Source organism: Saccopteryx bilineata, chromosome 2 (assembly GCF_036850765.1).
Source record: "Saccopteryx bilineata isolate mSacBil1 chromosome 2, mSacBil1_pri_phased_curated, whole genome shotgun sequence".
Lineage (NCBI taxonomy): Eukaryota > Metazoa > Chordata > Mammalia > Chiroptera > Emballonuridae > Saccopteryx > Saccopteryx bilineata.
Genome location: NC_089491.1, coordinates 175,956,633 through 175,984,373, shown reverse-complemented (window position 1 = coordinate 175,984,373; position 27,741 = coordinate 175,956,633). Strand labels below are relative to the sequence as shown.

Here is a 27,741-nt window from a genome sequence, read left to right as displayed (position 1 = left end):
TGGGGAAACTGAGCCCCTATATGCTTCACAGGAAAAAACACACTCCTGGGCTCCGAAAAAGAAGAGAGGCAGAGACAGAAAAGAGGAAGAGGAGAGAGATGGAAAGTTAAGAAGGAGAGGAGCCCATACCCCTCCTCAAACTGGCATCCATCCACATGACTGACAGCAAGAGGACAGGAGGGAGGGCGGGACCCTGGCCCTTCCCACTCCCACCATCCCCAGCCCAGAGAGCTGACAGTGACTTCAGCCCCAGGAAAGAAAAATCAGGGGAGGCAGCAGCCAGCTGCACGTCCTCCTGAGATTGCTTCTGAAAATGACCAGACCTTCCCTGGAAAAGTGATGACAATTTGGACCCTGGGAGCAGGAGAGGAGGGAAGAGCCGGGAAGTCAGGATCTGGCCACCACCCTCTCTCAGACAGGAACTCCTTGGGCTGATTCTGAGAAGTCAAGGATGCGGGCAGCTGTCAGGGGTGGCGGTAGACCGAAGTACCCCCATTCAGGACACAGCCTCCCCAAACAGCTTTAGCCCCTCACCTGCCTGGGAGGAGCTGACTCCTCGGGTGCTATCTCAGCTCAGGGCAGGCTGAGCCCGAACACAGGGCTTGCACTCAGAGAGCGAGATTCATCTGCAGGCAAGAAGAGAGCTTATCGGCTCTCCCACAGCATGAGGACCTGGGGCTGTGAGATGCCTGCACATGGTTGGAAGCAGGGTGCCGGGAGACCCCAGCTTCAAGGCGCAGTGAGCTCAGTGGTGGAGACAGGAAAGGTAGAGACTGTGAAAGGAAGGAGAGACATCCGGAGACAGAAACAAAGGCAGCTATTTGGACACCCTCACAGAGCACAGAACTAAATTATACTGCAAACAAAGGAGCTGCTTGTTCCCTAACGGTAGACACTGGGGAGGGAGAGGCTGAGACAATACAGTCTATGAGGAAATACACACGAAGAGGGTGATATTTAAGCGTTATACAAAAGATTGTATATAATATTACTCAGAGCTCACAGAAATGGGGCCAAGGAGATGGTGTGAGACAGTTGGGAACCAAGAAAAAGATAAGGATGATGACACAGGAGAAAGAACTGAAGACAAGAGGGAAGAAAAGGGGTCAGTCCTAAGGATGGGAGAATCTGGGTGGAGCCTCCCCTGTCAAATGCCACCAGCTGCAGGCCCCAGCTGTGGACAGTGATTAGCAAGACAACTGCTGGCAGCAACCTGGCATTTCTGTGTATGGACAGGAAGGGGGTGCCAGGGTGGGGCAGGAGCGATGAAGCCCAGTGGTGAGCTTGTGGACGGAGAGGGTGCTGGACCTCCTGTGTACTGGGGACCCTGCCTTTTCCAACTTACCTCAGCTCACACAAGCCCTCTACCCTTGGGCCTCTTTTTCAGGCTGCATCTTCCAAAGGATCCTAGTTTTCACCAAGACGGGATCCTCACTTCCCTCCAGGGACAAACTTAATGAATCAGCACACTGGCCACCTGCGACCCCAGTCCCATCCCCGACGACCCTGCCCCCACCCCAGGCTCTCCAATGCCCCCCACACTGCCAGAGCTCAGCCGGTCAAGGACCCAGAGACAATTTCCCTTCTTTTCCGTTCTTATTATCTGCATTAGCTGTCTCCAAGGAGCCTGAGGGTGGGGACCGGGAGCTGGGGGAGTCCAACTACAAGCCAGTGAGATGGGGAAGAGCAGCTCACCCACACGGACCAAACCTTTGGGAAATCACTTGTTTTATTAGTGGGCAAAGAGGCTGAGGGTGTGAGGAAGCTATGTTTGGAGAAAGGACTGGGATGGTTTAAAGGTCCTCTTCAAAGGTTCTTCAGTCTCAGAGCGAGCGCCAGGGGGCTAGATAGGAGATCCTCCCCCAAAGATGGGAGGGGCTGGGGCTGATCCAGGAAGAAACTGCTGTCTCTGCAGGAGGCCCCCACCTCCTCCCTACAGAGTCACTTCCAGGCTATGACTCCCCTTCTTCTTGAAGCTTAGCTTGCCATTCCCATTACCCGTAGGCCCCTGGATGACCTTGACAACCACATTGCTCTCCTTGAACCTCACTGAGAACCTGGAGGGGGAGAGACAAAAAGGCAAAGCTAGTGCCCTCATCCTCTATGCCCGTATTTTTATGATGGTTTCCCCTCCCCTTCTTGAGGCAAATGCATCTCCCTCTACCCCCCGCCTGGGTCAGAAGACTCAAGAACCAGAGAACTTGGGTGGGGAGACTGAGAAGCCCCTCCAGGCCTGACCCTGATGACGCAGTATGCTTCACTTTCTGATTACATGAATTTTCCTGGTCACCATGACCAACAGCTTTGTCATCTGGCCCAAACCCGTCCCTTGGCCCAGCTCATTGCCTTACTGCTCAGTCACGGTGACTGGAAGCTGCCTCTGTGTGGTATCCAGCACAGATCGGTACATTTTGCTCAGCAGTTCAATCACATGCTCACTGACCCACAGGAAGTCCCCCTTGGAGCCCACTGATGATATCTTAGGAAAGAAAAAAATTAGCACGGAAGGGATTCATTTTTCTCCTCAGGTACAGCCTGAGAGACATCAAAGGCCCAGAGTAAGAGATTTGTTCCCCACTGCCTCGAGCCCACCTCAGGCCGGTGATGCCCACCACCTTCTCCAGTCTGAGGCCCTGCCGCAACCAGCTCTGATACCTCACTCAGATGCAAGCAAAACAGCCCATCCTTGAAGCTGGTGACTGACACTCCAGCCACACTTTCCAGACCAATGACAGTTTTGGCCTGGTACTTCTTGGCGTCTGTGAGAATCACATGCCCCTTGGTCAGGAGTAGAATTCGGGAGGAGGTCTAGAGACAGAACAGAAAAGGGTATGGCAAGGATCGACCTCCAGCCTTCCAGCTACCATCCTAGGCTTTGAATCAGGCTGTGGGGAGAGTTCACCTTGCCATCACCACGATTGACCTTCTTCACTGTCTCTGCCACCAGAACAGGCCCGTGCTCTGTGCTCTTCAGCTTCTGCAGCTTGGGGTTCCCTTGCAGCCCAATGTAGTCACCACGGAATGGAATGGGGACACTGAGGACACAGAAGAAATATGCAGTGGAGACAAGGTCCTTACCACTGACTCCCAAGGCCCTGTACCTCCCCCCACTGAGTTCCCATCTTAGTCCTCCAGTGCCCCTTCCCCATTCTCCACCATGTCCTGTAGCTCCATGGTTCCAGGCCCAACACCCGTATCCCCTGGGAACCTGTTAGAATTGCTGGGCCCCACCCCAGACCTGCTGAATCAGAAGCTCTGAGCAGGTGGGGTGCAGCAATCTGGGTGCCCACGAGCTTGCTAAGTGATTCTAATGCACACTAAAGTGTGAGCACCACCCCTGTATCGCCCCTGGGGACTACTGTCTTTGCCCTTGATAACACTGACTGTGCGTGTCTGAGATGCTCTCACCTCTGGGGGTACGCGGCTTTCTTGCCCTTGAACAGTTCACTGGCACAGAGCTTCTCCTGCAGGGTCTCCACCTGCTTTGGGGACAGCTGATCCCAGAATTTCTTGCACTGTGAATGGGTTGGGGCAGAAGCTATGATCATGGAGGGAGAGGACAGGGCTGGAAGGCGGGTGGGAGACAATGAGACCTGGAAGGACAGCGACTAGAGAAGAGAGCTAGAGGGAAGAGAGCAGGCACTAGACACTTCAGAGCGCGCAGAGGCCGGAGGAGCATTGGGGAGCAGCTTGGGGACTAAGGGATGCTGGGCAGCGGCATGGAAACAATCAGATACAGCCCCCATGAGGCTGTACACCCAGCACACAGCCCAGCCCAGTCCCAAACAGGTGCTCAGTAAGTATTTCCTGAGTAGAGGAACACTGTGCTAAGTGAAATAAGCCAGACACCAAAGGACAAGTATTGTACTATTCCATTTATATGCGGTACCTAAAATATAGTCATGTGCCACATAACATTTCAGTAACAACAAACTGCATGTACTGTGGTAGTCCCATAAAATTATAATGGAGCTGAAAACTTCCTTTCACCCGGTGACGTCGTAGCCATGGTAATGTCATAGCACACACATTATTCACAGGTTTGTGGTGACGCTGCTGTGAACAAACCCACTGCACTGACAGTCATACAAAAGTACAGCACATGCAATTATTTACATAATACTTGATAATGGTAATAAATGACCATGTTACTGGTTTATGTATTTACTATACTATACTTTTTTTAAAAAATGTTTATTTTATTGATTTTAGAGAGAGAGAAAAGGAGAGAGACAGACAGAGACAACAGAAACATTTATTTGTTCCTGTATGTGCCCTGACCGGGGATCGAACTGGCAACCTCTGTGCTTCAGCATGATGCTCTTTTCAACCTTTTTTTTTCATGGCACAAACACACACTAATTACTAAGGTCAGTGTCCCTGACTAAATACAACCATTTTCATCTCATGGCACAAATAAATTAGTTACTAAGGAAGAAGAGGTCAGGGTCCCTTTTTCTTTAGTAATTAGTTTATGAGTGCGTGAGAAACAAAGGTTGAAAATCACTGCTAGCCAACCGAGCTATCTGGTCAGGGCTATACTGTACTTTTATCGCCATTTTAGAGTGCGCTCTACTTACATTAAAAAAATGTTTGCTATAAACAATATGCTATGTTATGGCAGCAGCAGCCTCATAGATCTTGTGTTTACTGTGTCTCTTGATGGCATTGTATTCTCTTGTGCTTGCTTTAATCTCTTGTTGCTCTGTATAGTAATATGCTGTATGGGTTTGTGGCCTAGGCACACCAGACTATACCATACAGTCTAGGTGTATATTAGGCTAAACCACCTAGGTTTGTGTGAGTGCACTCTATGATGTTCACTCAACAAAGTCACCTAACAGTGCATTTCTCAGAATGTATCCCTGTCATTAAGCAGCATATGGCTCTAGTCAAACTCTTAGACACAGAAAGTAGGCTGGGGGGTGGGGAAAGGAGAGGAGATAGAGAGACAGACTCCCGCATGTGCCCCAACCAGGGATCCACCCAGCAACCCCATCTGGGGCTGATGCTCTGCCCATCTGGGCCATGCTCATAACAGTGCTATTTTTAGCACCTGGGGCGGAAGCTCCACAGGGCCATTCTTAGGGCCTGGGCTGATGCGCTTGAACCAATCGAGCCATGGCTGTGGGAGGGGAAGAGAGATGCAGAGAAAGAGGGGGGTGGTGGTAAAGCAGATGGTCACTTCTCCTATGTGCCCTGACCAGAATCAAAGCCAGGACATCCACATGCTGCCATATATTTCAAAATGGTTAAAATGGTATATTTTGTTCTATATGTTTTACCACAATTTTTTTTTTACAGAGACAGAGAGAGGGATAGACAGGGACAGACAGACAGGAACGGAGAGAGATGAGAAGCATCAATCATTAGATTTTCGTTGTGCGTTGCAACACCTTAGTTGTTCATTGATTGCTTTCTCATATGTGCCTTGACCACGGGACTTCAGCAGACCGAGTAACCCCTTGCTCGAGCCAGTGACCTTGGGTCCAAGCTGGTGAGCTTTGCTCAAACCAAATGAGCCCTCGTTCAAGCTGGTGACCTTGGGGTCTTGAACCTGGGTCTTCTGCATCCCAGTTCAATGTTCTATCCACTGTGCCACTGCCTAGTCAGGCTTACCATAATATTTTTAAAAAATAAAGAGTGGAAGAGGGAGGAAGAAAAGAAAAATCAGAAGAAGGAAAAAAAGGAAAAATAAGAGGAGAGGTCCCTGGGCCCCAGGACAGGCTTCCCTGGGCCCCACTCACCTTCCATTGGTGGAAGAGCCGCTGCAGCTCCTGATTAGCTGTGTTGAAGCACTTGTAAGGGGCAGCTGGCCACCTTTTGTCCAAGATATTGGTAGACGGCAAATTGTTCCTCAGTCTCAGTAGGAATTTCTGTGCCTGGGTTGGAAGCAGGGGAATTGAGAACACAATGATGAAAAGACAGACACCCTCCACCCCGCCCCAAACAGGCAAACTCATAACCAGATGCTGTCACTTAAGTGGAGGAAGGCCACCCAGAGAAGCAACAGGTGGAGTGGAGGAGACTGGAGCTGAGGAGAGAGAAAGGGGCCCTCTCCTGGATCTCTTTCAGCATGAAGTGGAGGCTTGAGGCGGGCCAGTAAGAGCATGAATGGGAGATTGAAGGGAGAAGATAGCTCCAAGCAGAGACTTGCAGCCTAGGGAAGTGAGGTGGGAGGAACCAATATGAAAACTGGCCTTGATATTTTGCTCCTGTAGCTTTGTACTCTCTCAGTTACGTACAGCTGGCTGCCACTGTCTGCGCTAGCTAGTGGACAGGTACTAACTCTCCCCTCCTCTCTGATCAGTCAAGCCCAGCACCTCAACCTGGCATTCAAAGTCCTTTACTTAGAGCGTCAACTCATCACAGGATCCCCTGCTTCACTTTGGCACACCAGCCAGACGGGACTCCTCGCCATGCCCTTTGCCCAGCCCATGCACTAACCGCTGTGCGCCTTAGCTCGTGCTGCTCCCAGCTCCACACTGCCAGTCCACAGTCTGCCCATCCTTTCAGTTGCAGTACAAAGCCTCCTGGTTTCCTGGTCCAGGTGGGGGGGCTCTCCTTTCTTAGGAGCCCCCTAGCACTTGGCCTGTACTTCTGTTTTTCTACTACTGTTATTTGCGTGGAAATCTCCCTCTTAGTGAGTCTCCCAGGACTTGAGTTTTTTCACCATTCAACATTTATTGAGTGTCTGCTCTGTGCCTGGCACTGTTCTAGGTATGGAGACAAAGCAGTGAACAGAACAAGCAAAGTCGTTCCTCTCACTGGGGTTAGTTACATTCTACTGGGGGTGGGGCCACCCAATGTGGAAATCACAAAATTCCATTTCTTACTCTTTTTTAACATTCATTTATGCGACAGCGTATTCTAAGTGCCATTAGTAATGTTCATTGTGTCCATAGCTGAAAAAAATCCCACAAGCAAATGAACACATATTATATAGCCTGACCAGGCAGTGGCACAGTTGATAGAGTGTCGGACTGGGATGCTGAGGACCCAGGTTCGAAACCCCAGAGTCGCCGGCTTGAGCACAGGCTCATCTGGTTTGAGCAAGGTTCACCAGCTTGAGCACAAGGTTGTTGGCTTGAGCAAGGGGTCACTCACTCTGCTGTAGCCCCCAGTCAAGGCACATATGAGAAAGCAATCAATGAACTACTAAGGTGCCGCAATGAGGAATTGATGCTTCTCATCTCTCTCCCCTCCTGTCTGTCTGTTCCTCTCTCTGTCACTCACACACACACACACACCACATATTATATAATGACAGTTAATTACAAATGCTATGATTCAAAAAGTAGGCCCTGATACTGGAATGAGTGGCAATATATTTCAAAACCAGAAACAAAGCCACTGTGACTGAACTAAATTGAGTAAGAGGAGAGAAGACTAGAGATGGTTGGTCAAAGACAGAACACGAAGGGCCCTGTAGGCTGCGGAAGAACATAAGCTTTTCTTCCTTTCCATTTTTCTTTTTGAGTGAGATAAAGACAGACAGGGATAGACAGACAGGAAGAAAGATGAGAAGCATAAATTCATAGTTTCAGTACCTTAGTTCAGTGGTGGGATTTAAATAATTTAACAACCAGTTCTCTGCCCTAATGACCACTTTAAGTATAAAAATATGATATACCGAAAGGTGGTTTATTATTTCATGCACTTAATACTTAAAAAAGAACAATAAAAAGAAGTATACAAAACTAGATTGTTATAAGAGTTTTAAAATATTAATGAAAAGATATTAAATAATACCTGACAAAAAAACAATAAAATTGTTATTTAAGATATTTCCATATTTCCTCTTGATTAGTGTCCTCACTTGCAATTTTTTTCAGCTATGGACACAATGAACATTACTAATGGCACTTAGAATACGCTGTCGCATAAATGAATGTTAAAAAAGAGTAAGAAATGGAATTTTGTGATTTCCACATTGGGTGGCTTCCCAGGTGCCCACCTTATAGAGAACCCTGATTACAAGTACCATTTTAACAACTGGTTGGCGACTATACAAAAAATCAGGTATTGGTTCTGCTGGACCAGTGCAAACTGGCTAAATCCCACCACTGCCTTAGTTGTTCATTGATTGCTTTCTCATATGTGCCTTAACCAGGGGGCTACAGCAAAGTGAGTGACCGCCTTGCTCAAGCCAGTGACCTTGGGCTTCAAGCCAGCGAGCATAGGGTCACATCTATGATCCCACGCTCAAGCTGGTGACACCTTGCTCAAGCCAGTGGCCTCAGGGTTTTGGACCTGGTTCTTCCACACCCCAGGCTGATGCTTTATCCACTGAGCCACTGCCTGGTCAGGCAGGACATAAGCTTTTATTCGGAGTGAAATAGATGACCACTAAAGGGTTTTAAGGGGAAGAGTAACATAATCTGACTTAACTTCTTTTTTTCAAAGATTAAAAATTTTTAATTATTTATTAATTTTAGAGAGAAAGAGAAAAGGGGGAGGAGAACAGGAAGCATCAACTCCCATAGGTGCCTTGACCAGGCAAGCCCAGGGTTTTAAACTGGTGACCTCAGCGTTCCAGGTCTATGCTTTATCCACTGTGACACCACAGGTTAGGCTGATTTAAATTTTAAAAAATTTAATACAATTTGTTTTTGTATTTTGAAGGTTTTTAAACTTGCATAATAGTTGAAGAAAACAATACAATGAAGATCTGTATACCGTATAACCGTCACCTAAATTCACCAATTGATAATGTTAACGTCTTGCTCTATCCGCACATTCTCTAACATATGCACACATATATACAAATGCATATGAATACACACATATAGGACTTCCCAGCAAGATAGCAGTGTAGGTACTCATCTCCTTCCACAATCACATCAAAATTACAACTACAGAAAAATCACCATTCGAACTTCCTGAAATCTGGCTGAATGGAAGTCCTACAACTAGGGAATTAAAGCAGCCACATTGAGGCTGGTAGGGGGGGTGGACAGGCAGAATGGGCTGATCCCACACCCACATGTGGTGGGTAAAAATCAGGATGGATGTCTCTGCTGCAGAAGTTTCCCCTAAGAAGCGAGGGGTCCCAGCCCTACACCAGGCCCCCAGCAAGAGTTCCAGGAAGAGAAGTTCCCATGACTTTGGCTGTAAAAACCAGTGGGGATTAAGGTTGAGGGAGAGGGAGGGCTGCTGGAGTCCCAGGCAGTTACTCTTAAAGGGCTTGTGCCCAACTCACTCAGACTCACTTCCTCTGAGCTCCAGCACTGGGGCAGTAGCTTAAAAGGCACCAGGACCTACTGGGAGGAACTGAATTGTCCAGCATCAAGATGAAAGTGGTAGGGGCAGCTTTCTCCAGACAGAAGTGCTGGCAGAGGCCACTGTTCCTTTGATGAGCCCTTCCCCCATAGAGCTGGCAGGCTGGTACCATATTGGAGACTCCATCTACCTGGTTCATACTGTTTGCCCTGCCCTGGTGATTCCCTGAGGCTCTGTCCCACCCAACTTTCAGGCCCACCCAAGCTGTTTCCAGTGGCTTTTCCACACTAATAGCCCATCTTAGCTCATGCTTCAGACTTTCCTAAACTCTCTCAAGCAAACATATTCTGGCCTCAACATGCCCCATACTTCTCACTAAGTGGCCCCAGGCCCAGTGCTAGCAGCGATCAGCCTTGGTCTGCAGCTTAGCCTTGTCTTGGTACCTCCAAGCCCAGTACAAGTAGCAGCCACCTGCAGATCACTTTGTAGCTTACGCTGGGTGTCCCCAAGTAGAATACAGGTGGCAGCTGACCTTGGCCTGCACCTCCTGGGAGGCCACAGAGCCAGCTCACTCAGTGGACAGCTTCAGACCATGTCAAAAGCATCACCACCCAACCACCTCCATAAGCAACATACTCAAGGGAGTACCAGAGCCCTGTTGAAGTAAGTTCTGCTCCGTGGGGTGGGAACACTGAACAGTTGATCCACTACGTTGGTCAGAGTTCAGTGGTTGGTGGTCATAACTAGTCCTTGCAGCTGACCCACCTGGAGGTAAATCCCTCCCATTGACGTACCAAGAGCAATCAAGGCTCAACTATAAGAGAAGGGTATACACCACCCACACAGGGGCGCACCTGGAGCACCGGTTTGAGTGAACAGAGAGGCTGTGACATGGTACTTACAGAACACCTACTACATTAGGCCACTCTACCAAGCCTCGGAGATGTAGCAGCTCTACTTTATACATAGAAACAAACACAAGGAGGCAGCCAAAATGAGGAGACAAAGAAACATGTCCCAAATGAAAGGACAAAACAAAACTCCAGAAAAAGAACTAAACTAAATGGAGACAAGTAATCTACTAGAAGCAGAGTTTGAAACATTGGTTATAAAGATACTCAATGAGCTTAAAACTTTTCACCCAGCCCTCCAGCCCCCCTCCCCTTTGGCAACCATCAAAATGTTCCCTATATCTATGAGTCTGTTTCTGTTCTGCTTGTTCATTTATTTTGTTTGTTTAATTTACTTTTTTTTTTTTTTTAGTGAGAGAGAGAGATAGACACACAGACTAGAAGGGAGAGAGATGAGAAGCATCAACTCATAGTTGTGTCACTTTAGTTGTTCATAGATTTCTTCTGATATGTGTCTTGACCGGGGGCTCCATCTGAGCCAGTGACCCTTTGCTCAAGCCAGTGACCTTGGGATCATGATGATCCCACACTCAAGCAGGAGACCCCATGCTCAAGCTGGCGAGCCTGCACTCAAGCCTGATGAGCCCATGCTCAAGCTGGTGACCTTGGGGTTTTGAACCTGGGACCTCAGCATCCTATGTCAACACTCTATCCACTGCACCACCACCAGTCAGGCAACAATGATATTCTAATAACTATGTGTGGTGTCAGATGGGTACAAGATTTATTGGGATGTTTACTTAGTAAGTTACATAATGTCTAATCACTGGGGTATACATCTGATACTAATATAATAATGTATGTCAACTGTAAATGAAAAAAAAATACACAAATATATATAAATCTTCACTACCATATCATCCTAAAGTAGGTTACAGATATCATAACATTTCCCACTAAAAATTCTGCATCTTCCAAGAACTGGATATTCACTTATACAATCATAATTCCATCATTACAACTAAGAAAATTAACATTAATTAGATCTATTTATCCAACAGCAATGCATACTCAAATTTCTCCTAATGTCTTTTATAAACTTCTAAAATGTCCTTTTTTTTTTTTTTGTATTTTTCTGAAGCTGGAAACGGGGAGAGACAGTCAGACAGACTCCCGCATGCGCCTGACCGGGATCCACCCTGCTCACCCACCAGGGACGACACTCTGCCCATCAGGGGGCGATGCTCTGCCCATCTGGGGCGTTGCTCTGTTGCAACCAGAGCCACTCTAGCGCCTGGGGCAGAGGCCAAGGAGCCATCCCCAGCGCCCGGGCCATCTTTGCTCCAATGGAGCCTTGGCTGCGGGAGGGGAAGAGAGAGACAGAGAGGAAGGAGGTGGGGGGTGGAGAAGCAGATGGGCGTTTCTCCTATGTGCCCTGGCCGGGAATCGAACCCGGGTCCCCCACACACCAGGCCGACGCTCTAACGCTGAGCCAACCGGCCAGGGCCTTAAAATGTCCTTTTTAGCTCTGTTTTTTTTGTTTGTTTGTTTCTGTTTCAGGATACAATCAAGTTTCACTGGTGGCATCTGTTTACTTTCCCTTGATCTCAGGACTCATAAGTCTTTATATTTCAGGGAGTACCCAGAACCCTTTTTATTTATGGAATAAAATTATTAAAGGTATAAAAAATGACTTGATCTTGAGCACTGCCAAATTTTTGAAATTTCTATGAAAATCTTTTATTAGGTTTAAAAAATTAAAACAGAAGAAAGCACAACACACAGTATATTGCTCTAGGACAGGGGTCCCCAAACTATGTCCCGCGGGCCTCATGCAGCCCCCTGAGGCCATTTATCCAGCCCCCGCTGCACTTCCAAAAGAGGCACCTCTTTCATTGGTGGTCAGTGAGAGGAGTACAGGATGCATCAACCTGTGCTCCTGAAGTACTGTATGTGACGCGGATGCACGCATCTCGGCTCGGGAAACGTGTCATATCACTTATTAAGGCTAGCAGTGACAAATATGGAACCAGACATTGACCATCTCATTAGCCAAAAGCAGGCCCATAGTTCCTATTGAAATAGTGGTCAGTTTGTTGATTTAAATTTATTTGTTCTTTATTTTAAATATTGTATTTGGTCCTGTTTTGTTTTTTTACTTTAAAATAAAATATGTGCAGTGTGCATAGGGATTTGTTCATAGTTCTTTTTATAGTCCGGCCCTCCAACAATCTGAGGGACAGTGAACTGGCCTCCTGTGTAAAAAGTTTGGAGACCCCTGCTCTAGGAACTAGCCAAGCTTTTTGTATCTTCTACACAAATACCTAGCAAACTTGGTCTCATCACCCTGAAGTCTCTAGTCCTTGGTCTGGTTTGATTTAACTCAACATTCCTAAGTATCTTCCATAATCTCTGATGTTCTAATTGATGTGGAGCCTATAAAAGTGTTATTTGTTTTGTTTTGTTTTCTAGATCTAGATAGTTTTGCCTTTTCCTATGCAGTCCTCCTGCCTCCCCAGGCCCAGCCAGGGGGCCCAGGGGGCCCAGGTCTCTATTGGGGGATGGAGGGCAGGCAGTTCTAGGCAGTGGTTAAAACTTTGGAGTCAAAGAGTTTGTATCCCAGCTCTACCATTTACCAACTGTTGGACTCCTAGAAAGTTATTCAACCTCTTTGGCCTTAGATTTTACCTATAAAATGGCCTACCTCTCAGGATTGTTGATAACATTAGAGCTACGTAAAGGGTGTAGTGCATAGTAAATGTTCAAGAAATAGTAGGTACAGACAAGGCAATTGCAAAATATAGACTAGTCAGAAACACTGGAGGAATCCATGCCCAGTGGCTCCCTGCATGCACTCTTCTGTAGGCATTGTGATTTAGTGAAATACTGATCTAAACCCAACAGTTCCTGAGGTGATCTTCAGCAGATACCTGATAATATATAGGTGGAAAAAGAAAAAAATTTAAAAATAATAATAAAAAACATAAAAGACTAGAAAGAAAAAAAAAAAGAAAAGAAAAGGTGGAAGAGGGGCAAGTCATGGTATAAGAGCAAAACCAGACTACAGGTCTCAGGAATGCAGTTATGCAGCAGGAACTCTGAGACAGCAGACACCCTGGAGCCAGCTCAGGAGAGGCAGGCCCAGGAAAATGGAGCTTCTCTGCAGAGAGGAGAGGAGGGCACAGTGATTGCTCAGGGAGGCAATGGAGAGAGCCCCAGAGCCCCAATCCTCCACTCAGCCAAGGGATCCAGCCTCTCTGACAACAAAGAGCTCCAGTGGAGTGTTTCGTGTGTCTGCATGAGCATGGTTAGAAAGAGTCCTAACAACTGTCAAAAATCAAATCAGTGGAGGGCAGTTCCAATTCACCCCCACCTTCTGTCTAGACTGCCTGTTCTTCCTCCTGCTCTCTGGCCTTTCCCAAGGTTTCATTGGAAGTACTGCTCCCCCCTGTCTGGTTTCCCTCGGACACTTCTCAGAAGCCACATTGCTATCTATCACCCTTCTCTGTCCCTGTGTTCTTCTCACTGGAAATACAATTCCTCCACCTTCACCCCAATTCTAAAATAGACCTCAGAAGGTTGGATTAGCTAACCCTGTATGTCCTCACTCTGGTCTCCAAAAAGGCTAAGCTCTTCGACTGTTGTTAACCATCCAGCCCAGTCCCTTCTTGGGTGTGCTGGGACCCTTTCCTACCACAAGTTTGCCTGCAGTGTCCACTTAATCCCAAAAGTTTTTGTGTTGTTGTTTTTTGATAGAGAGAGGGACAGATAGGGACAGACAGACAGACAAGAAGGGAGAGAGATGAGAAGCATCAATTTCTCGCTGGGCACCTTAGTTGTTCATTGATTGCTTTCTCATATGTGCCTTCACCAGGGAGCTACAGCAGATCAAGTGTCTCCTTACTCAAGCCAGAGACCATGGGTTAAGCTGGTGAGCCTTGCTCAAACCAGATGAGCCCACGCTTAAGCCGGCGATCTCAGGGTTTTGAACCTGGGTCCTCCGCGTCCCAGTCCGACGCTCTATGCATTGTGCCACCACCTGGTCAGGCTCAAATGTGTTCTGAATCTGCTCCTGGTCCCTGAGGCATGCAGGGAAAAGTTTGAGTCATCTCTTCTCAAAACTGATCTTTCTCTTTCAAACCTGTCCCTCCATTTTCAACCCCTCACTTCCACCCTCAGCGCCCAGCACTTACTATGCTCTTGTAGATGAAATCTGCCAAGGTGAGAGCAGCCCCTGACCGGAAGTATTTTCGATACTCCTTGCGGGCCTGCCAGGAACAGACAAGAAAGGAGCCAAAGTAAAGATAGTTAGACCTATAAAACAGAAGATAGACCTGGAAGAGGTTCTACTCTTTATTAACCACACAAAGAACAGAGAAAGATTAGAGCTGAGACTGTAGCTGCAGAGAATCAAGTCAGACAAGTTGACAATGAGGAGGACACTCACAGCAAAGGGCAGGGCCACACATATATACAAATCTTCCCAGCATGCATTCACCCTCCCAGACACACGCGGAGCACAGCCAGACACGGACATGCCAGTGCACAGAGGCATGTCCTAGGTTCAGGCAGGACTTGCTTTCTGCCACTCTCTCCCCTTATCAGCTAGCTGGGACAATCCAGAAGGAACCGTGTGGGGAGGGAACGGTGCGTGGGGAGGGAACCTCTTTCCCCTTTCCCATTACCTTCCACCCTCTCACAAAAGCCTGGATCAACAATACTGACGCCTTTATCTTTCCATAGCGTTTCTTTTGCTGTAGGAAACAATGGGCCTGTTAGAAAAACTCCACCTCCTGAATCACCTCTCCCACTTCCCGCTGTCCTATTAGAGTAAGAAGATGGGTCTTTGGGGGTAACTGGTACCCTGTTGCCCCGAAACCAAGAGGAAATGAGGATCTGGCTCTTGCGCATCTGCTGGTAGTGGGTGCGGCAGCGCCAGCCTCGGTATATCTTCTGTATGAGTGTGGCCAGCTGCTGGATTCGAAGGCGCCTCTGCTCTTCCAGGTAGAAAAGCTGCGGAGAGTTGTAAGGGTGGCACAGAGAAGCTGGCCTAGGGGAACAGTACTCTCTCTTCCTTTACTCCACAGCACCAGAAGCCTCCCAGCCAGTGTTTTATTTGATCATTCCTTTGTCTGCTTAGTTAATTCCTTTATTTATTAATTCATTTAACAAGAATCTACTGAACTCTGATCTGTAGCAGGCACTCTGCTAGAATTTGGAAACTCAGACACGAGTGGAACATCAACCAGACTTTAAGGAGTCCTGCTTCAAGTGCAGGCCCTCAGAGCAGGCCATGCCAGCACACCTGACTCTCGGGGCTCTCAGGACAGGGTGCGAGCCCAAGGACTCAGTGCCCGCGGAGAGGAGACCTCCTCATCCACTGTCCATCCATTCAAGGTTACAGATACTCCCTTCCCCATCCAGCTTCTTACTCAGATGAGCTCTCCAACTCTCCCACCTTCTACCCCCACCAAATATAAGTGCACTCTCCAACTCACAGTCTTGGGGCTTTTAATGAAGATCTTTGTCTTCCCAAAGGTTACCTCCTCTGAGGACCTGCTCAGCTCCCGCAGAATCTTCTCCACCCCCTCCCTACAAGAGCAAGTGGGGAGAGCTGCCGAGGGCCAGCCCAGGGTTGGGTCCTCTCCACCTCTCCCCTGATCCCTTTCATCCTGAGAGACGAGTTCAGGGTTTGAAAAAGAAGTCTTCCCCCACAGATGTTCCCTGCACTGCCCTTCTCTGCTCCCCAGGGCATCTTACCGCTCTTCCCCATTCCAGTGAGGCCAGGTGGTCCGGCTCAGCAATCGGTACCTTTCCAGGAAGGACCCATAGCCTTGGTGGAAGGCATAGCTTGCCTGTCGCACCCGCACGTTCTCCAGCAATCCCAGGTACTGAGCCTGGGTTGCCACCAGCTCCCCGGAGAAGCAACCTGGCTGCTGGTGCTCGTTGGGCTTTATACACCTGGTGGGAGGCAGGGCAAGGTGCAGGCTTCAGAGCTCCATCTTTGCCAGGGTAACCGTCCCGGTCTCTACATTCCAACTCTGCATACACTCCTCTTAGGTGAAAATTTTCAGAGGAAGTGGACACACTGGCTTTTCAGTGTCACTCGCTATGGTATGGTCCCTACCCAAATCTGATGCTCTCCCTGTTGCAGCACTCTCAGCAGCTCATCGGGCTATTTTCCATGAGGAAAGGGCCTCTGATACCTTTATTCCAGAGACCACCACCCCCACGGACATGTCATACATATGTAGCATGTTCCCCTGTGTGCCCAGTATGTCACCTGATGTAGTTGGGGTTCTTGGAATATAGGTTCTTCATAAGTATGGCCACAGAACTCTTAAACTGGGCCCCAGCAGTCGGGGGGCGTTTGAGAGATGCCTGCTTAGGGTCCCCCTCAGGGAACAAGGACCAGAGGAAGGGATTCTGGTCCTTCCACATGGCCCGGGACAAGTCCCAGAAGAGGAGGTCGTTATTCTTGTCAATGAAGCTGTTCACATTATAAGTCACCTGCAGAGGAACAGCTATTGGTCTGGAGAGCCCATGACCTTGTCCCAGCACTTGGCCCTCCCAGTCTCATTGTGAAGTAGTCCCAGTTCTCATCCCTCCCCCCAATACCTCCCCCATTGCCTTCAGCCTGTGCTCAGACCCTAGTCCTGACCCTGCATCCTGCCACATCACCTTGCCCGCATAGTGACAGATGCGGAAGCAGCTGAGGCCCATGGTGTGGTCATACTGGCGTTGGGCGTTCTGGGTGACTTTGCTCTCGTAGTAAGCATGCTTGTGGAAGAGCTGGTTTAGCTTCGCTAGGAAGGTGGAATCACTAACCACTCCAGGCCGCAGGCACTCCTCGTCTAACATGGCCAGGATCCCGCGCTGATTCTGGCCGGGGGAATAAGATCAGCCCAACCTAGACACGGTCCAGATCCTCTGCCCACTCACCCTTTGCCCTCTTTACTATCCTTACCAAGAGGGGTGAGGGGAGGGGACGAGAGAAACAGGGGAAGGATATTCAGGGGAGGTCCCAAAGATAAGAGAAGGATAACTCACATGCTCAATAAGGTTACAGATAATGCCATTATCAAAGTAGTCCACCTTTTCCCACGGTATGCCCTGGCGAAGGAAGACATGAAAAATTACAGGGAGCAGGTCCAAGACAAGTCTCCAAAGACCCCACCAGACCCAGGCCCCCTTTAACCCATTCATCTCACACAAAAAATGTCAGAAAACCCTATAGTTCAGAGGGGTCCTTGGTGTGGTTTCTGTTTACGTCCCCATTCCTCCCAGGTTGATGGAGAATTTGTGGTGCGGGCAGAGAGACACATGGGAAGACCCAGAGCAGCAGTGAGGGGAATCGATATGGAAAGCCCTGCAGGTGCTGTAAGGTGGAGAGGGAAGTGTAAGATGCTGGGGGAAGACAGGGGGAGGGCTACCCCACTGGAGGGGTGCAGAAGGATCCTTGAGTATGTGGAAGAGCAAATGGCCACACTGCTCTGGCAACAAACTGTAGATTCAAGGCACTTAAGTGAGTTTATCATCAAACAACAAAGCTAATTTCATACATCTGCAAAGACCTGCAGCGGTGATTCTCAATGTTCAGTATGCATTGCAACTACCTAGGGGCTTGTTAAAGCACAGATTGCTTCCCCTGCCCCACGGGTTCCTAACTCAACAGGTCTGGGACAGGGCCTGGGAGATTCATTCTAACACAGGGGATGGATGCTGATGCTGCAGGACCACAGGTGAGCCACTGAGCTACAGGATACTTTGGGACTGTTTTGTTGTGTGTGTGTTTTTTTTAAGCAAAAATGGTACAGAAGCAGAAAACACAAAGACAGTCTTCCTGTGCTTTAGGGATTTGCTGGGCATCAGGCCTACAGGCAGAATAGCTCCTGATTGCACCCAAGGGCCGGATGGAGGGGTTCAGGCCATTCCCGGTGTGACTGGGAACACAAGCCTTTCTCTCCCTCCTCCCTCACAGGTCTTTAGGGAATGCAGAGTATGATTAAGTTGTCTTCCCAATTTATTCCAAAAATGTCCTCCCTGATGGATTAAATGAATTACGATGTTCTTATAATCCTATGTAGATACAGAAAGCATCTTTATATACTGATATAGAAAGATCTCTTGTTAACTTATGACAGCAAGGTGTAGAAGAGAGTGTATGCACTGCTACTTGAATAAATTTTGTGGGGAAATATATTTGCAGGCTTGTTTGCCTACACAGCAGAGACCTCTGGAAGGAGACCTGCTTCAGGTGCCTCTAAAGGGAGGAGATGGGGCGGCTGGGCCAGGGCGGGAAAGAGGCCTTTCTGTAGACACCTTTTTGAGCTTTGTGAATTTTGAAGCATGGAAATGATTTATGTATTTGGCCACATACAAATTTAAAGGAAAACATACAAAATACTTCTTAAAGCTTCTCCATACATTGTTGCCACAGTGCCTGAAATTCTGCCACAACAGAGTCCTGAGAGCTCACAGGGAGCATCCCTGGGAGGGGTTTGATGAGAGTGACTCAGCCGTTCACACTTTGGAGTGAGTTAGCTCAATCAGAGAGCTGTGCTAACACCCAGCCATAGAAAACGGGGGTTTTCACTGAGCCGGGGAAGGAGTGTGGAGATTCTGAGCCACGGGGCACTTGTGGTGAGGAAGTCTAGGATCAGGGGGCTACACGAGGGGAATGCAACAGCAGCCAGGGCCTGGAGGAGACAGAGGAGTCCGAGGTGTTAGAGAAGAGCGCAGAAAGGGATGCGGTAGGGTGCCAAAGCCAGGAGAAATGTCCCTTCTAAATCTGGCTCCTAGCATGCCATAGGCTATGCACAGCTGTCACTTCACTCGGCATGACCCTGCCCCCAACACAGCCTGCTATCAACCCGCCACCCCTCTTCCTAGCCTGGCTGGAGTGGGAGGATGGGGATCTCGGGGAATGGAGAGCAGAAAATGAGGCCTTCCTGGTAACGCTGGAGGGTTCAGCTGTGCAGGGGAAACATTTTGTCCTTTGTGTTCCCATCTGGGAACAACTGAGAGGAAATTGTGATCGAGGAGAAAAAAGCAACCTGGTATGTCCCTAGAAGTCTTTTATGAGAGGGGATATAGGGAGAAGGCCTAGTTTACCTCCCTCTCGTACTCTTCCTGCTCCTCTTTCAGTGTGATCTCTATGAACACCTGCTGCAGCTTCTCATTGCAGTAGTTGATCACGAACTGCTCAAAGCTATTGTCCTAAGGTAAGGCACACAGGTTAAAGAGAGAGACCAGCTCAGCCCAAGACGCTAGCTTCCTCTCAGCCCTACTGCCCCTCTGCCACACACCCCTTTGAGCCCATCACCCCTAACCCTAGGGAAGCAGGGCACTGAGGTTGGGCAAAGTTCTCTTACCTCTAATATTTCAAAGCCATAGATATCCAGGACACCCATGACCTTCTTCTTCTTCCCGGTGCCCACCTGAAGAGGAGGAAAAGGTAAATCTAGGCCAGGCCCCTCTGTGCACCGGGCCAGGCCCTTCTGCCATAGGTGTGATTGGAGCAAGGGACAGACAGAGGTTCGGTGAGCAGGACCAGGCTGGAAAGAAACTGTTTGGATTTGATTGGCCTTCCTCTTCTCTACGCTGAAGTACAAGCAAAGAGGGAGGAAAAGGAAGATGCAGATTCCAGGATGATGCCCCATGATACGAGGTGGAGAGACACTGAAATCCTCTCAGGAAAGTAACTATCTCTTATATTTTTTGAGTATTTTATAAAAAAAACAACTATGTTCTTATTTAATTAATCCTTTCATAAGCCTATAAGGTATGATAATTTCCATTTTACAGATGAAAAAATCAAATTTCAAAAGGGCTAACTGGCCAAACCTAGATTCAAATCCCATTTTACCCCACTGCCTTCCAGTAATAGCATCTAAATTGATGGCATTATCTTGTACATAATTTTTAAATAATAGCTCTATTTTGATCTACTTTACATACCACAAAATTTACCCTCTAAAGGTATACAATTCAGTGGGTTTTTCAAGTATATTCAGAAGGTGTACAATGATCACCACGACCTAATTCCAGAGCACTTGGTCATCCCCCCACCCCCCTGCAAAGAAATCTGGTCCCCACACCCATTAGCAGTCACTCCTCATTTCCCTCGCCCTCCCCACCCCGTGCCGCTGGTAATCACTTATCTACTTGCTACGTCTATGGATTTGCCTATTCTGGACATTTGGTATAAATATCGGTCATACAAAATGTGGCCTTTTGTGTCTGGAGGCTTTCACTCAACATGTTTCCAAGGTTCATCTATGTTGAGTATGTACCAGTATTTTATTCCTTTTTATGGCCAAATAGTATCTATCCCATTCTATGAATATACTGCATTTTATTTATCCATTCACCAGTTGATGGACATTTGGGGTGTTTCCAATTATTTACTGTTAAGAATAATGCTTCTAGGCCCTGGCCGGTTGGCTCAGCGGTAGAGTGTCGGCCTGGCGTGCGGGGGACCCGGGTTCGATTCCCGGCCAGGGCACATAGGAGAAGCGCCCATTTGCTTCTCCACCCCCACCCCCTCCTTCCTCTCTGTCTCTTTCTTCCCCTCCTGCAGCCAAGGCTCCATTGGAGCAAGGATGGCCCGGGCGCTGGAGATGGCTCCTTGGCCTCTGCCCCAGGCGCTAGAGTGGCCCTGGTCGTGACAGAGCGACGCCCCGGAGGGGCAGAGCATCGCCCCCTGGTGGGCAGAGCGTTGCCCCTGGTGGGCGTGCCGGGTGGATCCTGGTCGGGCGCATGCGGGAGTCTGTCTGACTATCTCTCCCCGTTTCCAGCTTCAGAAAAATACAAAAAAAAAAAAAAAAGAATAATGCTTCTATGAATATTCATGTATATGTGTTTTCAATTTGCTTGGCTCTATACCTAGGAGTGAAATTGTTGGTTGTATGGTCACCATGTACATCATTTTACCTGATCCTCACTAAACCTGTGAAGCAGGTAGGCATTAATGTCCCATTTTCCAAATCAGGAAACTGATGCTCAGAACCTTTGTGAAACTGAAAGGCCACACAGCTGGTAATTAGTCCATCCAGAGAGTTGAATTAAAAAATCAGTGATGTTGCCTGACCATGCAGTGGCACAGTGGATAGAACATCAGCCTGGGATGCTGAGGACCCAAGTTCAAAACCCCAAGGTCACCACTTTGAGCACGGGCTCGCCAGCTTGAGCGTGGGGTCTCAGGCTTGAGCATGGGATCATAGACATGACCCAACGGTCATTGATTTGAGCCCAAGGTTGCTGGCTTGAAGCCTAAGCTCGCTGGATTGAGCAAGGGGTCACTCACTCTGCTGTAGCCTCCCTGTCAAGGCACATATGAGAAAGCAATCAGTGAACAACTAAGATGCTGCAAGGAAGAATTGATGCTTCTCATCACTCTCCCTTTCTGCCTGTTTGTCCCTCTTTCTCTAAAAAAAGCAAAAACAAACAAATAAAACAACTAATGATGTTTCCACAATACTATCGGAAAAAACCATACACTACTCTTCATTGTCCTCACTCTGTTCCTCTCAGAACCCAAGGTGTGGGGCTGGTGACCAGGACAAGAGAAGTGAGGCAGGCATGAGCATGCTGAAGGAGGAGGGCAATCTCTCACCTTGATACTCTCATTGATTCGCTTCACTATCCAGTTGAAGAGGCGGCTATAGATGTTCTTAGCCAAAGCATCCCGAGCATACTGAACCTGCAGGGCAGGGCCAAGCTGGTTAGTGTGGCAGCCACTGAACAGACGCAGAATCAGCCCCTTCCATCAGGCGCCTTACCTGAATGACATTGAGTGCAGTAACCACCTTTTCTTTGGCAGTTTCCATGGTCCTTGAGCACAAAGCTCTCTCTAGTTCCTCTGAATTCAAACCCACCATTTCCGAAATCTCCCGAACACCTGAAGTGATGAGGAAATACAACATGGCTTGAGAGAGGGCTTTATCCCAGGGGAGGGAGGAAAGCTTGATGCATGGGATTGCTGGGAGCTCCTGCATCTTGCTAAGAAGCCCCTACAGCCAATCCAGGACATGGCCCTAAAGAAGGTCTGGGAGGAGGGAGAGAAAGGGGAGGTCTGGGAACTTCGCATGCATTATCTACTTTAATATGAGAATCTCCCGAAATAGGTATAATTGTCTCTATTTTGCAAAAATCAACTGAGACTTGGAAAGATCTCAGAACCTATGTCTATCAAACTTTAAAACCTAATTCCAATATGCCTCACTGGGAGTTCTCAATGGGTATGTTTGGGGAGAAACTCAGGAGCGGGTTGAGTGGGACTAAATCTGAGTGAATTATGCTAGAGACAGTGAAAGGACAGCAGGAGATTCAGGGGGCTGGATGGGGACGTCAGCAGGGGGTGCAGACCTCTCCCATCACAGATGCCACTTGCTGGTGTCCCATTGGCCTGGAATTCGTCTGACAGCTCCACATTCCCCAGCTTCAGCACCAGAGCCGTCACCTCTAGCACCTGTCAAATCTCCTCTTCAGAGAACCCAATCACAGTCATTGCATTCTTCAGGAGAAAGCAGAAATCAGAAGCTGAATTGTGGTACCAGTCCAATGTCTCCCTTCTCAAAACCAGAGCCTGGGCTCAGGGGATGGCCTAAGGGCCCAAGCCTACCTACCCTGTGCACCCACCTGCATAGCCTTGAAGTTGGAGGCATCATCCATGCCATCCACTCTGGACACGTCCTGGTTCAGATAGGCATAGCCACTCGTCTCCCGTTCGAGCTTCAGGGCCTCTAGGGGACCAGGGTTGGGGAAAGAGTGAGCACACCAGCTCCGCGAGCCTTCCAGCCTTGACCCGCACAGCCCTAGCCCTGGGTTGGTTCATTCATTTATTCAAAATAGCATGTTTTGTTTTAGTTTCTTCCCCTTGCCTCTTTTGTTTGGGGGTGATTAATTCCTATAATAGACTACAATGTTAAGTAGTATTTAGAGTTTAGTTGTTCATCATTATCGGGGTTTTCTCCCAATTTTTATGAAACAAACGCTTCATTTTATCTTCTCCCCATCCACAGTTTCTAAACAATAAAAACAAGCAAGCCCTCCATACTACTCTGGGCCCAGTGGTCCTGGAAGGAGGAAGGTAAGGAATAAAGGGTGAGCACGCATCTCCCCTCCCCCAGCCTCACCCTCTCACCCTTGGTGCACTCATTATTTGTTCACCAAGCGCTGACAGAGTGGCAGGTGCTGTGTTCCCCAGCCCTCATCACTCCTCTGGAAACGCTGTCTCTGGTGTTGTGGGGCTAAGCCAAATGACTCCTTGTGTCCCCTGTTGTGAATGTCTGTCCCAGCCCCTTTTACAGGGACTAGACTTTGTAGTTTCCTCTCCCTCCCACAAATGAACAACTTGTGTGTCAAGACTGTTTTTCATCTTCATAGTTTGTATACCTGGCTGTCATGCAGGAACTTTTTTCTTCTTAAGAAATGGATCAAGGGAATGGTCAAAGTTGTTTACCTGAGATGGGAAGGAGTAGGTTAATCATGGAACTTTAGGGAGATCAATTATCTGTTATTCAAATGATCTAAGACTCAGTGAGTATCTCTCAAACTAGAATTTAATGGCAGCTTCTCCCAAGACACAATTTTAAAACCGAGGCTTACTGACGAGGGCCATGTGAACAGAGAGTGAGTCAGAAAGGCCCTGGGATGATGACGCTAGCGAGGCCCCGCCTGGACTCAGCTTAAACGAGTCAGTGAGATGCTCAGCCAGAACATGACCCTAGTGCACAGATTCAGACAAGTTGAACACAACCAAGACTACTAAGCCAGGAGTGGGGATGAGACCTGTGGGGGCTCCTGCACCTGGCGGTCTGCCAGAGGGAAAAGCAAATAGGCACAAGTCCAGCACAGGGTAACCAGAAACCAAAGGAACAGGTTCTCAGGGGGCCAGATCCACAGTGCTCACAGCTAGAGGGGAAGGAGGAGCAAACTTGGGCAGGGCCTTCAGCCTCAGGCCAGTACAGCATTCAAGCTAGAGTGGGCTCTTCCCCAGGACAAGCGAGCATGCCCCATTGGTCACACTATTGCAATGTATCTGTTCACACATCTGCCATCCCTAGGAGACCAAAAGTTCTTCAGGGACAGAATCCATGTCTTATTCTATACCCCCAGAGGTTAGCACAGTGTTTGATCCTAGTAAGTGTTCTAGAGATGTTTGATGAATGAATGAATGAAGCCTACATAGAACTATCTAAGAATAGGGTCCTGGGTGAAGGAGATACAGACCGAGGACAACTTCAGTTACAAGCTCATTGAAAATTCTTGAACACTTGCAACAGCCTGCTTAAGTCTCTGTTGAATTATTAATAAAATCCCTTTAGTTGAAGATAGGAAAGGATGGTAGGTGAAAATGAGTGTTCCATTTTTGAAGCCAGCTTGGGGAAAGGGGAACCGGATAGGACAGAGAAGTACAAGCAGTGAAGAGGCAAGAAAGCTTATTCCTAGCGGTAAAACCGCAGAAACGAAAGAGAACACAGAGGTCACAGAATTTGTTCCCAGCAATGGTGTATGAAATTTGGGTGAGGAATACAAGGAGAAATCTGAGGGGATCCGGGGGTGGGGGGGCAGCAAGGATTGAATGGCAGCTGGGGATGTTCCAGGCAAGCACGTACTCAGCAGCTGTGCACCCACGCCAGCCAGCAGCTGATAGAAGATGTGGAAGTTCCTTTCTCCTTTGAGCTGTTTCACCACTCTGGATTTCTCAAGCAGATCTGGCAGAGAATCAGAAAGTAATGTCCTGCCTGACCTGTGGCGGCACAGTGGATACAGCGTCGACCTGGAACACTGAGGTCGCCAGTTCAAAACCCTGGGTTTGCCTGGTCAAGGCACATGGGAGTTGATGCTTCCTGCCCCCCCCCCCGGAAATGAATAAATAAAATCTAAATAAAATAAAATAAAATAGTGTTCTGAGGGTCTGGGAGCTATCTCAGTTTCCTCTGATTCTGCCCTCATCCCTGATATTCGTCATGGGTGGGAAGTCTGGTAGTCTAGTGTCCCTCCCACCTACAGTAGAAGATTAGCAGAAGGGACACTGTGGGGGCAGGTGGAAGGGGAGGGGTAAGCAGAACGGCAAGACACGTACAGTTAGTGATGACGCCACTGAGGGGGGATCCCTTGAAGTCGAATTCGATATCCATGTATTTTCCCTTCAGAGACCAGAGAAAGAGAGACTGCTTCCTTCTCTTGTCACCACCTTACCCAGGAAGGGTCCGTGGCACATGTCGCCCTCTGAAGCCCCCACACCCTCTCCTCCCAGACCTGGGAGCTGTTCACTTACAAATCGAGAGGAGTTGTTGTTGCGGATGGTCTTGGCATTGCCAAAAGCTGCAGAGATGAGGAAAGGGACAGTGAGGTGGCTGAGGGGAGAAGAGGGACTCTACAGAAGGAAACGGAGGAAGAAATCTGGCCGTTGGGCCAACCACAGGATTTTCAGGCTGAATGAGAACAGTGGCTGTGGAACAATGGGGTGGAGGGTCTAGGGCTGAGTGGCCCCGGTGGTGACAAGGTGGGAGGTACAGAGGGAAGAGCCTGGAATCCTCACCCTCCAGCACAGGGTTTGATTGAAGCAGTTGTTCCTTCACGGAGTTCACCTGCTCCCCTTTCCCACAGACGGCCGCCACGTAAGACATCACCAGCTTACTAGCCTCTGTGCGAGAGAAACCCTCACGTGGATCCCCCTACCACCCTCCTCGACTTCCCTTTCCAGACCTCAGACCCCTCAGAGTCAGAAAAACCAAGAGGGAATTTTGGGGGCAGGGGAGGGGCAGGACTAGGCCTGGCTTGCAGAGAGACAAGGGGCCGATCCAGCAGTGAGCCCACAGCCTCCCCAGCCAGGTGCCTCACCGGTCTTCCCGGCTCCGCTCTCGCCTGTAATGAGGATACACTGGTCTTGGTCCCGGACCCTCAGTGACTGGTACGCCGCATTCGCCAATGCATAGCTTGGGGGTGGGGGAGGAAGTCGGTAATGACTAATGAGGGGCAAGTTCAAGACACCATCTTTCTCTTGATCCCTAGCTTGGCAGGAGGGGAGGATTTTTTACCCCCTGGTCAGGGCTGGTGAGGACAGGACAGGTGTGGGACAGAACCACCTATTTCTGACCATAAGAGTAAAAAGGCACTAAGGCAGCAACTGGGGATGCATAATTGTGCTTGTAAGAGGGAGAGTTGGGAGGACAGGAGAAGTCAAGCTTTCTGCCACACCCAGGCATCGAAAGCTCTCTCCCTCCTGCGCCAAGGCCCTGGCCAGCCTCTAGACTCCCTGACCATTGTCCACAGTTTTCCTTCTCAATTTCCTACCTCCCACAGCCCCTATTTCAGTCACCCAACTCATCCATGCCCATTTTCTTCCAAAGGTCTCTCCTCCCCGCTCATTGCCACAGTGAGACTCATTTCTCTCAGTGAGACACAGCAGGTGTTCCTAAAGAGGAAGCCCAGCTCTCCTGCTGTTCCTGTGGGACTGAGCCGGCAGGGTGAGGCAGAATAAGACAGAATGTCACTCCCTAAAGGAATGAAAGAGCCATATCCTCCTCCTCTCCTGCGTGGCTGAACCTGCATGGGGGAGGGGAAGGAGGCAGGAATGGAAGGTGGAGCGAGAAGGGGCCCAGGTTGCCTTCTCCCTTCCCTCTGCTTTCCCCAAGCTCCAGGAAAAGAAATACTTGCCACTTCCTGGAAGGACACACGAAGGGAGCAGCAACAATACTGATAATTGCAGCCTCTAGTAAGCATGTGCTATTAGCATTGGCCAGGCAGGGCTCTAAATACTTTACATATATTCATTCATTTGATGCTTACAATTTCCCCATGAAGTAGGTACTAATTTCTATCCCTATTTTCCAACAAACAAAAAATGTGAAACAAACAAAAAAATGTGAAATTGTTAGGAACTTGGCAGAGAAGGGTGAGAAGCAGAAGCAGGGGGCTGGGAGAGGGCATCTTCTCTGAATCTGGATTGGAGGGAAGTAGAAATATGACTGCTTGAAGGCAGGGAAGGGGAAAAGGAAGCAGCCCTCAAATGAGTATCCCAAGATGTAAAAAGAGCACTGACAGGTCAAGGTTAGACTCACCCAACACTGGAACTAGGGTGTAAGGTCACTGTCCTTTGCAGAATGGTGGATAAAATCCCGACTGGACAAGAAGGAGGCATAAGATGCCCAGCCCCAAAGGTGGAGGAGAGGGGCCTCTGTTAACAGGAGCTGTCCATGGTGTCAGGGAGGTCAGGGAAGAGGCCGCCCTCCTCTTGCCAGTGTCTACTCTTCTGACCTTCCTCTGTGCTGCCTCCTCCAGCCAGGGTTCCCTGTATCAGTCCAGCCAGGAGAAGCCAGAGACAGGCAGCTCAGCACAAAGTCCGGGGCTGTTCCTGTTGAGGGTGCGGCTCGCTTAACCCTTCACAAGCCTGAAGCCCGGAAGGGAGACAGTCACAAGAAAGCACCTGTAGGAAAGGGTATCTGGCTGGCCTTAGCTGAGCACCTCAAGTAGAGTTCTTGTGCCATTGTCCTCAAAATTTGGAAATGAGAGCAGGGGTGCAATTTATAGCAAAGGACAAGCTTTCCCAAACAGTCAGAAATTTGTCAGGGAGGAGGGTACGCATGGGTGTCTTTCTAACAAAGAATCAGTACCTCCCTCAAACCTGTCTTATTGAGAGTCAGGGGGAGTCGATGCC

The 27,741-nt window shown here is 48.7% G+C and overlaps 1 protein-coding gene across 1 annotated transcript; it reads right to left on the bottom strand.

The window, feature by feature from the left end:
• Positions 1–1,735: 1,735 nt before the first annotated feature.
• LOC136325027 (unconventional myosin-Ia-like) lies at positions 1,736–27,493 on the bottom strand. Its single transcript, XM_066258714.1, is given in 26 exon segments — positions 1,736–2,057; positions 2,352–2,479; positions 2,656–2,808; positions 2,903–3,035; positions 3,409–3,515; positions 5,748–5,882; positions 14,267–14,341; positions 14,759–14,827; positions 14,937–15,086; positions 15,572–15,665; positions 15,834–16,034; positions 16,357–16,583; positions 16,755–16,955; positions 17,124–17,186; positions 19,188–19,292; positions 19,448–19,513; positions 21,691–21,777; positions 21,857–21,975; positions 22,443–22,590; positions 22,716–22,819; positions 24,695–24,793; positions 25,165–25,228; positions 25,360–25,406; positions 25,624–25,728; positions 25,926–26,020; positions 27,146–27,493. Coding segments are annotated over 26 exon segments (2,979 nt in total). The 5' UTR covers positions 27,226–27,493; the 3' UTR covers positions 1,736–1,933.
• Positions 27,494–27,741: the final 248 nt, after the last annotated feature.